This window comes from Entelurus aequoreus, linkage group LG10 (assembly GCF_033978785.1).
Source record: "Entelurus aequoreus isolate RoL-2023_Sb linkage group LG10, RoL_Eaeq_v1.1, whole genome shotgun sequence".
Lineage (NCBI taxonomy): Eukaryota > Metazoa > Chordata > Actinopteri > Syngnathiformes > Syngnathidae > Entelurus > Entelurus aequoreus.
In genome coordinates this window covers 43,699,758-43,712,239 of record NC_084740.1, presented here as the reverse complement: position 1 = coordinate 43,712,239, position 12,482 = coordinate 43,699,758, and the positions used below count along the sequence as shown (strand labels likewise).

At 36.4% G+C, this 12,482-nt stretch overlaps 1 protein-coding gene across 3 annotated transcripts in view; it reads left to right on the top strand.

The window, feature by feature from the left end:
- Nucleotides 1-5,613: 5,613 nt before the first annotated feature.
- The window catches only part of hnrnpul1 (heterogeneous nuclear ribonucleoprotein U-like 1), a 45,721-nt gene continuing 38,852 nt past the window's right edge, over nucleotides 5,614-12,482 (top strand). For all 3 annotated transcript variants that reach the window (XM_062060914.1, XM_062060913.1, XM_062060916.1), the window contains exons 1-2: nucleotides 5,614-5,750; nucleotides 6,157-6,459. In XM_062060914.1, the coding sequence (XP_061916898.1) occupies nucleotides 6,195-6,459 (265 nt within the window). In that variant the 5' untranslated portion in view covers nucleotides 5,614-5,750; nucleotides 6,157-6,194. The remainder of the gene's footprint in view (nucleotides 5,751-6,156; nucleotides 6,460-12,482) is intronic.

Sequence of the window (12,482 nt, the reverse complement as noted above, 5' to 3'; positions counted from 1 at the left end):
CCTGAGAGGGCTTCATTTGTCTTTGACCTTCAATGTTGTCCAATCATTGATGTTCAATATTGTCCAATCACTGATGTTCAATATTGTCCAATCACTGATGTTCAATATTGTCCAATCATTGATGTTCAATATTGTCCAATCATTGATGTTCAATGTTGTCTAATCATTTATGTTCAATGTTGTCCAATCATTGATGTTCAATATTGTCCAACCGTTGACGTTCAATATTGTCCAATCGTTGACGTTCAATATTGTCCAACCGTTGACGTTCAATATTGTCCAACCGTTGACGTTCAATATTGTCCAATCGTTGACGTTCAATATTGTCTAATCGTTGATGTTCAATATTGTCCAATCGTTGATGTTCAATATTGTCCAATCATTGACATTCAATATTGTCCAATCAGTGATGTTCAATATTGTCCAATCACTGATGTTCAATATTGTCCAATCATTGACGTTCAATATTGTCCAATCGTTGACGTTCAATATTGTCCAATCGTTGACGTTCAATATTGTCCAATCGTTGACGTTCAATATTGATGTTCAATATTGTCCAATCATTGATGTTCAATATTGTCCAATCGTTGACGTTCAATGTTGTCCAATCGTTGACGTTCAATGTTGTCCAATCGTTGACGTTCAATGTTGTCCAATCGTTGACGTTCAATGTTGTCCAATCATTGACGTTCAATGTTGTCCAATCATTGACGTTCAATATTGTCCAATCATTGATGTTCAATATTGTCCAATCATTGATGTTCAATATTGTCCAATCATTGTCGTTCAATATTGTCCAATCATTGATGTTCAATATTGTCCAATCTTTGATGTTCAATATTGTACAATCTTTGATGTTCAATATTGTCCAATCATTGTCGTTCAATATTGTCCAATCATTGTCGTTCAATATTGTCCAATCATTGATGTTCAATATTGTCCAATCTTTGATGTTCAATATTGTCCAATCATTGACGTTCAATGTTGTCCAATCATTGACGTTCAATGTTGTCCAATCATTGACGTTCAATGTTGTCCAATCATTGACGTTCAATGTTGTCCAATCATTGACGTTCAATGTTGTCCAATCATTGACGTTCAATGTTGTCCAATCATTGACGTTCAATGTTGTCCAATCATTGACGTTCAATGGTGTCCAATCATTGACGTTCAATATTGTCCAATCATTGACGTTAAATGTTGTCAAATCATTGATGTTCAATCATTGATGTTCAATATTGTCCAATCATTGTCGTTCAATATTGTCCAATCATTGATGTTCAATATTGTCCAATCTTTGATGTTCAATATTGTCCAATCATTGATGTTCAATGTTGTCCAATCATTGATGTTCAATGTTGTCCAATCATTGATGTTCAATGTTGTCCAATCATTGTCGTTCAATATTGTCCAATCATTGTCGTTCAATATTGTCCGATCATTGTCGTTCAATATTGTCCGATCATTGTCGTTCAATATTGTCCGATCATTGTCGTTCAATATTGTCCGATCATTGATGTTCAATATTGTCCGATCATTGATGTTCAATATTGTCCGATCTTTGATGTTCAATATTGTCCGATCTTTGATGTTCAGTATTGTCCAATCTTTGACGTTCAATGTTGTCCAATCACTGACGTTCAATGTTGTCCAATCACTGATGTTCAATGTTGTCCAATCACTGACGTTCAATGTTGTCCAATCATTGACGTTCAATGTTGTCCAATCATTGACGTTCAATGTTGTCCAATCATTGACGTTCAATGTTGTCCAATCATTGACGTTCAATGTTGTCCAATCATTGATGTTCAATCATTGATGTTCAATGTTGTCCAATCATTGATGTTCAATATTGTCCAATTGATGTTCAATGTTGTCCAATCATTGACGTTCATTGTTGTCCAATCATTGAAGTTCAATGTTGTCCAATCATTGATGTTCAATGTTGTCCAATCATTGACGTTCAATGTTGTCCAATCATTGACGTTCAATGTTGTCCAATCATTGACGTTCAATGTTGTCCAATCATTGACGTTCAATGTTGTCCAATCATTGACGTTCAATGTTGTCCAATCATTGATGTTCAATGTTGTCCAATCATTGATGTTCAATCATTTATGTTCAATGTTGTCCAATCATTGATGTTCAATCATTGATGTTCAATGTTGTCCAATCATTGATGTTCAATATTGTCCAATTGATGTTCAATGTTGTCCAATCATTGACGTTCATTGTTGTCCAATCATTGAAGTTCAATGTTGTCCAATCATTGATGTTCAATGTTGTCCAATCATTGACGTTCAATGTTGTCCAATCATTGACGTTCAATGTTGTCCAATCATTGACGTTCAATGTTGTCCAATCATTGACGTTCAATGTTGTTCAATCATTGACGTTCAATGTTTTCCAATATGGGTCTGAGTTTCAGTCAAAATCACTGTTAACACCATGAAGGTTTAAGTGATCAATGAAAGAGAATAGGTAATAGTGTAAGCTTTAATAAATGAAATCAAATATTTTTGAATACATAGTTTTTATTGTTTGATGCATAAAATTGTGACACAAAACTTATCAATTAGTTGTTTTTTTAATTGACCAACAGAACACACAAATGATACTAAAGTCAACATCTTTACACAAACAAAACATGTTAAAGTAAGAGATAATACAAATAGAATAAAATAAAATGTATGTATGAATATCCATACATCTTCCGCTTATCCGAGGTGGGGTCGCGGGGGCAGCAGCCTAAGCAGAGGAGCCCAGACTTCCCTCTCCCCAGCCACTTTGTCCAGCTCCTCCTGGGGGATGCCGAGCTGTTCCCAGGCCAGCCGGGAGACAGTCTCACCAATGTGTCCTGAGTCTTTCCCGTGGTCTCCTACCGGTCGGACGTGCCCTAAACACCTCCCTAGGGAGTCGTCCTAACCAGATGCCCCAACCACCTCATGTGGCTCCTCTCCATGATCATGTAGGAATTTATAGATAAACGATTCGATATGCATCTAGATACACAGGTTACGATTCGATTCAAAAACGATATCCTTTTATTACAGACCGATTCGATTAGATTCGATTCGACGGTTAATATTCAAGACTCCAAATCCCCAAGCATTGTGGCTTTACGGCACTAGCAAAAAAAACAGAACAACAAAATCACATGTCAATGTATTTATTTTTAGACATGGACCAAAAAAAGTCTGGCTGAATTGTAGGATGGGAACTCCAGAGGTAAAAGTAGCACAGAATAGTAACAACAAAGTGCAATATTTCAGCCTGAGCATAGTTTTGAACACTAGAGGTAGGTAACAAAGATTCAATATTTCAACCTGAGCATATAGTGTTTTGAACACTAGAGGTAGGTAACAATGAACACTAGAGGTAGGTAACAAAGATTCAATATTTCAACCTGAGCATATAGTGTTTTGAACACTAGAGGTAGGTAACAATGAACACTAGAGGTAGGTAACAAAGATTCAATATTTCAACCTGAGCATATAGTGTTTTGAACACTAGAGGTAGGTAACAATGAACACTAGGGGTAGGTAACAAAGATTCAATATTTCAACCTGAGCATATAGTGTTTTGAACACTAGAGGTAGGTAACAATGAACACTAGAGGTAGGTAACAAAGATTCAATATTTCAACCTGAGCATATAGTGTTTTGAACACTAGAGGTAGGTAACAATGAACACTAGAGGTAGGTAACAAAGATTCAATATTTCAACCTGAGCATATAGTGTTTTGAACACTAGAGGTAGGTAACAATGAACACTAGGGGTAGGTAACAAAGATTCAATATTTCAGCCTGAGCATAGTTTTGAACACTAGAGGTAGGTAACAAAGATTCAATATTTCAACCTGAGCATATAGTGTTTTGAACACTAGAGGTAGGTAACAATGAACACTAGAGGTAGGTAACAAAGATTCAATATTTCAGCCTGAGCATAGTTTTGAACACTAGAGGTAGGTAACAAAGATTCAATATTTCAACCTGAGCATATAGTGTTTTGAACACTAGAGGTAGGTAACAAAGATTCAATATTTCAACCTGAGCATATAGTGTTTTGAACACTAGAGGTAGGTAACAATGAACACTAGAGGTAGGTAACAAAGATTCAATATTTCAGCCTGAGCATAGTTTTGAACACTAGAGGTAGGTAACAAAGATTCAATATTTCAACCTGAGCATATAGTGTTTTGAACACTAGAGGTAGGTAACAATGAACACTAGAGGTAGGTAACAAAGATTCAATATTTCAGCCTGAGCATAGTTTTGAACACTAGAGGTAGGTAACAAAGATTCAATATTTCAACCTGAGCATATAGTGTTTTGAACACTAGAGGTAGGTAACAATGAACACTAGAGGTAGGTAACAAAGATTCAATATTTCAACCTGAGCATATAGTGTTTTGAACACTAGAGGTAGGTAACAAATGTGCAACATTACAATGTAAACAAGTTACACACCTATAACACATCTCAAAATGTGGCAACAATGAGCACAGTGACAAGTGCTTTGTGTAAAAGAATAGAGAAAATAAATACATATGTAAAAAGAAAAAAAACTACTGTGTGAGAGGTACCGGCCGTTTCCCAGGTCAAAAAGCAGTAGTTCACTTACACTATGCCTGTGCATTTTCATCATTACTGTCCTCTGTTTTTTTGGAGGGCAGATTTTTTTTTAAGGAAAATCAACTGATCCACATGCTCATGTTTGAGCAGACTACGTTTTGTGGAAACAATGTCTACCGCAGTACTGAACACACGTTCAGATTCCGTGTGTTTCTTGATGTACTTTTATATGCCGAAAGAGGCGATTTCAGCCACTTGAATGACGGCGAAATCATTAAAGGCTCACAATTTTTAATCCATCCACAAGTAAAGAAAACTTGGATTATTTCACTTTATGTACTTTTTTATGCCGAAAGAGGCGATTTCAGCCACTTCGGTCATTACAGCCGAGTTTAGATATACTTTTCGAGACGAGTGACGTAAGCGCGCTCCCGCGTCAGGGGGTGCACTTTACGGCCGGGGTGCGTTTCCCGGCACAACAGGTTGCAGAGGTATCTTTTAGCGAGATATAAATTTGGGCTCATTTAAAACTAATTAAATTCCTCCAATAAAGATGATAATTTAACAGTTTTTCTACTTTTCATGGGGGGGGGGGGGGGGGGTATGTGTATATATATATATATATATATATATATATATATATATATATATATATATATATATATATATATATATATATATATATATATATATACATATATATATATACATACTGTACATTTTTCTATTATTATTATTAATAGTAAGCTATATTAGATGAGTGGTGCCCAAAGTGCGTCCTGGGGGCCATTTGCAGTTTGGCCATTTCTTAACAGTCAAAATGTAAGAAAAAAGGAGCAATCAAATCAGTATTTAGTTAGAAAAAGATTAAATATTCATACTAGTGATTAATAATAGTATATGTAAGTCCCTTTATAACACTAAGCTGACACAAAGTGCTGTCTTTAAATATCTTTAATATCTGTTTCGAACATTTTTTTTTTTCAAAATAAAACGGCGTGGAGCGCGAGCGCATGCGTCATACTCCGGTACAGTAGGTGGCTGCATGCCACTTTCTAAGTTACCCGCCAGAAACAGACAAAGAAGAAGAATGACTTCCGGTGTGAAGGTCGCTGGCGCCAGGGGGCAGTAGTCGCTGTTTGCATCTTTGCCCGCCAGACTCGCTGAGGAGACAAGGTAGGCCGCGACGTTCATTATTTGTAGGATAATATTGTTATTATTGCTGCACTCTTATTATTGCTGCACGCAAACAGTGCAACGACGTGGCAAAACCAATGCATGTGTACTAGAACGCTGAGCTATTGTATTATACTTGCAATGTTAGCTAGCTAACAGGGCTAAGCTAGCTAGGTAAGTTGGCGTGTGGATAACTTTACTCCCGTAATATTTTGTACGCATAATTACTCTTTTTTTGTTTCATAGCCCTTTTATGTACACTTCTCGTAATGGGTTATAACTCCGCAGCACACGCGTGTTTGATTTGTGGGACATGCTAGCTAAATTAGCCAGTTAGCTTAGCGCCGCGCGCAGAGTCTAGCGGCTTTCAAAAATAAATAAACGTTTTCTCGCATAATCTCCGCAGCAAATTGCACTGAGACGCTCGATCACAAGAAAAACGCCATGAGTTTGGACGTGAAGAAACTGAAAGTGAACGAGCTGAAGGATGAGCTCCAGCGGCGCGGCCTGGACACCAGAGGCCTCAAAGCGGACCTGGTGGAGCGGCTGAAGACGGCCATGGAGGAGGAGGAAGCCCTGGCGGACACCTCGGAGCAAGGCGAGCACGGCGACGAGGGCGCCGAGTACATGGACGACGGCGGGGGGGATGAAGACGACGACGGCGGAGATGAGGCGTTGGAGGATGGCGACGAAGCGCAAGAGCAACCAGGTAAACTCAACATTAAACACTTTTTTTCACCCCTAAAAGTTATCACTACAGTGGCCGGCAGGTCCAAATCTAAAACCGACTGTTTTTAACTCGCTTAAACACTGCAAGATAAAACGAAAATGCTGCTATTTTATGAATAAAAAAAATCCCAGAAGTTCACAGAACAAAGCGGAAGTTAGCCGGGGCGCCAGACCCGAGGGATATCCATCTTTACACATTTGAGCGGGATGCCTGACAGTTTGTATTTTTCTTTGCCAAAACACTTGACCTTAAAAATCGTTTGTGCTTTTATGAAACTGTGAAATAGTATGTCTTAAGTGGGACTGCATTTTTTTGAGACGTCCGTCACTCACAATCCTTATGTGAGATAAGAACACACGTTTTTTAATGCATTCTAACTCGTAAATAAAAATTAGCAAAAGTTAGTTAATCAAGCCTTTTGTAGTCACTCTATTGGGCCTTTAAAGCCCTCTTAAAATCATCCAAACACCTCCATCATTGGTTAATTTACATCCTGTTTTTAGGTGTATATATATATATATATATTAGGGCTGCAACAACTAATCGATTAAAATCGATTATTAAAATAGTTGCCGATTAATTTAGTCATCGATTCGTTGGATCTGTGCTATGCGCATGCGCAGAGTTTTTTTTTTATTTTTTTTTATATATATATATATATACCGTAATTTCCGGACTATAAGCCGCACCTGACTATAAGCCGCACCAGCTAAATTTAGGGGAAAATACAGATTGCTCCATATATAAGCCGCACCCGACTATAAGGCGCAGGGTTTTGATGTGTAATTAGCGTAGTATATAGGGGTTCCTGCTACCACGGAGGGGATTGTCGGGACAGAGATGACTGTTTGGGAACGCAAAGCGTCCCATTTATTAACTATAAATCTTTCAATCATTCAATCAGACTTTCACATCTTTGACATGGCGAACAGCATTCGTGCAGAGTACAAATAATACAACGGTGCAAAGTAATACAAAGTGCTCGCCTGTGGGTTATCAAAATAACCAGCCTACCGGTAAATGAAAAATCAGTCTTTAATCATTGTGTCATCGTCTTCCTCCTGCGTACTAAAACCACCGAAATCCTCTTCGTCGGTGTCGGAGAAGAACAGGCCGTAAATAAGCCGCACCCTTGTATAAGCCGCAGGGACCAGAACGAGGGGGAAAAGTAGCGGCTTATAGTCCGGAAATTACGGTATATATATTTTTTTTTAATTTAAAATATACCTTTATTTATGAACTGCAACATGTACAAACAGCTGAGAAACAATAATCAAAATAAGTATGGTGCCAGTATGCTGTTTTTTTCCCAATAAAATACTGGATAGGATAGAAATGTAGTTTGTCTCTTTTGTCCGATTATTAATCGATTAATCGGAGTAATAATCGACAGATTAATCGATTATCAAATTAATCGTTAGTTGCAGCCCTAATATTTATATATATGACATTTAACACTTTTTTCACCCCTCAAAGTTATCACTACAGTGGCCGGCAGGTCCAAATCAAAAACCGACTGTTTTTAACTCGCATAAACACTGCAAGACAAAAAGAAAATGCTGCAATTTTATTTAAATAAATCCCGGAAGTTAGCCGGGGCGCCAGACCCGAGGGATATCCATTTTTACACAATTGAGCGGGATGCCTGACAGTTTGTATTTTTCTTTGCCAAAACATTTGACCCTAAAAATCGTTTGTGCTTTTATGAAACTGTGAAATAGTATGTCTTAAGTGGGACTGCATTTTTTTGGGACGTCTGTCACTCACAATCCTTATGTGAGATAAGAACACAGGTTTTTTAATGCATTCTAACTTGTAAATAAGCATTAGCAAAAGTTAGTTGATTGAGCCTTTTGTATTCGCTCTATTGGGCCTTTTAAAGCCCTCTTAAAAACATCCAAGCACCTCCATCATTAGTTAATTTACATCCTGTTTTTATGTATATATGTGTGTATATATATATATATATATATATATATATATATATATATATATGACATTTAACACTTTTTTCACCCTTCAAAGTTATCACTACAGTGGCCAGCAGGTCCAAATTTAAAACTGACTGTTTTTAACTCGCATAAACACTGCAAGATAAAAACAAAAAGAAAATGCTGCAATTTTATGAATAAAAAAATCCCAGAAGTTCACAGAACAAAGCGGAAGTTAGCCGCGGCGCCAGACCCGAGGGATATCCATTTTTACACAATTGAGCGGGATGCCTGACAGTTTGTATTTTTCTTTGCCAAAACATTTGACCCTAAAAATCGTTTGTGCTTTTATGAAACTGTGAAATAGTATGTCTTAAGTGGGACTGCATTTTTTTGGGACGTCTGTCACTCACAATCCTTATGTGAGATAAGAACACAGGTTTTTTAATGCATTCTAACTTGTAAATAAGCATTAGCAAAAGTTAGTTGATTGAGCCTTTTGTATTCGCTCTATTGGGCCTTTTAAAGCCCTCTTAAAAACATCCAAACACCTCCATCATTAGTTAATTTACATCCTGTTTTTATGTATATATGTGTGTATATATATATATATATATATATGACATTTAACACTTTTTTCACCCTTCAAAGTTATCACTACAGTGGCCAGCAGGTCCAAATTTAAAACTGACTGTTTTTAACTCGCATAAACACTGCAAGATAAAAACAAAAAGAAAATGCTGCAATTTTATGAATAAAAAAAATCCCAGAAGTTCACAGAACAAAGCGGAAGTTAGCCGCGGCGCCAGACCCGAGGGATATCCATCTTTACACAATTGAGCGGGATGCCTGACGGTTTGTATTTTTTTTTGCCAAAACACTTGACCTTAAAAATCGTTTGTGCTTTTATGAAACTGTGAAATAGTATGTCTTAAGTGGGACTGCATTTTTTTTTGAGACGTCTGTCACTCACAATCCTTATGTGAGATAAGAACACGTATTTAATGCATTCTAACTTGTAAATAAACATTAGCAAAAGTTAGTTAATTGAGCCTTTTGTATTCGCTCTATTGGGCCTTTAAAGCCTTCTTAAAAACATCCAAACACCTCCATCATTGGTTAATTTACATCCTGTTTTTATGTATATATATATATGACATTTAACACTTTTTTCACCCCTCAAAGTTATCACTACAGTGACCAGCAGGTCCAAAATCTAAAACAGACTGTTTTTAACTCGCATAAACACTGCAAGACAAAAAGAAAATGCTGCAATTTTATTTAAATAAATCCCGGAAGTTAGCCGGGGCGCCAGACCCGAGGGATATCCATCTTTACACAATTGAGCGGGATGCCAGACAGTTTGTATTTTTTTTTGCCAAAACACTTGACCCTAAAAATCGTTTGTGCTTTTATGAAACTGTGAAATAGTATGTCTTAAGTGGGACTGCATTTTTTTGGGACGTCTGTCACTCACAATCCTTATGTGAGATAAGAACACATATTTAATGCATTCTAACTCGTAAATAAACATTAGCAAAAGTTAGTTAATCTAGCCTTTTGTAGTCGCTCTATTGGGCCTTTTAAAGCCCTCTTAAAAACATTCAAACACCTCCATCATTGGTTAATTTACATCCTGTTTTTATATATATATATATATATATATATATATATATATATATATATATATATATATATATATATATATATATATATATATATATATATATATATATGTGACATTTAACACTTTTTTCACCCCTCAAAGTTATCACTACAGTGGCCAGCAGGTCCAAATCTAAAACCGACTGTTTTTAACTCGCATAAACACTGCAAGATAAAAACAAAACAAAAAGAAAATGCTGCAATTTTATTTAAATAAATCCCAGAAGTTCACAGAACAAAGCGGAAGTTAGCCGGGGCGCCAGACCCGAGGGATATCCATCTTTACACATTTGAGCGGGATGCCTGACAGTTTGTATTTTTCTTTGCCAAAACACTTGACCCTAAAAATCGTTTGTGCTTTTATGAAACTGTGAAATAGTATGTCTTAAGTGGGACTGCATTTTTTTGAGACGTCTGTCACTCACAATCCTTATGTGAGATAAGAACACATGTTTTTTAATGCATTCTAACTTGTAAATAAACATTAGCAAAAGTTAGTTAATCAAGCCTTTTGTAGTCGCTCTATTGGGCCTTTAAAGCCCTCTTAAAAACATCCAAACACCTCCATCATTGGTTAATTTACATCCTGTTTTTATGTGTGTGTGTGTGTGTGTGTGTGTGTGTGTGTGTGTGTGTGTGTGTGTGTGTGTGTGTGTGTGTGTGTGTGTGTGTGTGTGTGTGTGTGTGTGTGTGTGTGTGTATATACACACATACATGTATATATATAATGAGATTTAAAGGACTGTTAGTCCCATGTTGATGTGATAAAAACCTCTTTCTTGTTTGGAAGATACATACACTTGTAACTGTTATTTCTTGCTGCACAAAACAAATATTTATAAAGTGTTTGTATGTATTCATCTATGTCAAATTTTCGTTAAACCTAATATTGCCTGACAAAAAGTGATTCAACAGAATATTTTGATATTTACAAATCACATATTTTACTAGAATACCTTTATGAACATCACATATATCAAAATCAAGGACCTACTGTACTGTTTACTTGTTGAAATACTCTTCAAATACATTTTTGGCAGCAGCAAAGCAGTCGTTTGGGTAGATATTTGCTCTAAAAGGGTATTTCAACTAGTAAACCGTATTGTAAGTACTTGATTTTGATACATGTAATGCCCATAAGGGTATTCTAGTAAAATATGCAGAGATGTGTTAGTGGACCTTGTCAGCCAGAGAACTTTGATTTTGGGGCAGCAGCGGTAAAGTTTAGATCCTTGGAAGACAGAAGAAAGTGAATGAATGCTTATAACTGAAAACATTTACATATGCATAACAATTTGTTTTCTTTTGTATAGTTTTTTTAATGAATTGGTAACGTTTATGACAACCTTTTTCCAAAACAATATAGAATGTGAGATATAACAGGATAATGCATACATTTATCATTTGCAGTGTTTCCCATAAACTGCCAAGATACCTGTGGCGGTGGGGGCGTGGCTATGGGCGTGGTCAACATGACATCATTGAGTAATTTGCATAATTTACTACAATGATATATTATTTTCTGTAAAAAGGCTCAAAAAATGTATACTTACTAATTAATAATAACAGTTTTGTTTTAAACGTCCATCCATCCATTTTACAATATAATTACAACACTTTATGTACATATTTATATACAGATTTGAACAATAAGTTATTCACTGAAATATATTTATTAATTGTGGTTCTTACAAAAAATATATCTTATAAAATATAAAAGCTAAAATGTCTCTTAAAGCTCTGCCCCTTTAATTAGTGCATCCTAAATAATTTAACTTTAGCCTACTACTACAACCATATTATTTACCAGCAACATAAAGTGAAACAGAGGCAGAGGTGTCCTGCCAACAACCAATAAACAGAAAACAGTAGTGGTCAAATACAAATAAGGCAACAAGAGAAGTATCCTACACTTCTCTTTTGTAAAGTAAATCTGAACAGCCTATATGGGCATCTACATCAACTATATGATTTGCCTGAGAAGCTGGACAGGACAAAAAAAAAACAAAAAACATTTTTAAATTTGTGGCGGGTGTACCGTATTTTCCGCACCATAAGCCGCACCTAAAAACCACAATTTTTGTCAAAAGCAGACAGTGCGGCTAATAACCCGGTGCGCCTTATATATGGATTAATATTCATATTTATTTTCATAAGGTTTAGGTCTCGCAACTACGGTAAACAGTCGCCATCTTTTTTCCCCGTAAAAGAGGAAGCGCTTCTTCTTCTACGGTAAGCAACCGCCCCATAGAAGAGGAAGCGCTTCTTCTTCTACTGTAAGCAACCGCCAAGGTGAGCACCCGCCCCCGGAGAAGAAGAAGCTCGCGGATATTTAATTTCATTTGTTTTTCTGTAAAGACAACAAAATGTCTCCTACTAAGAGACACGCGTACAAGGTTCCACTGG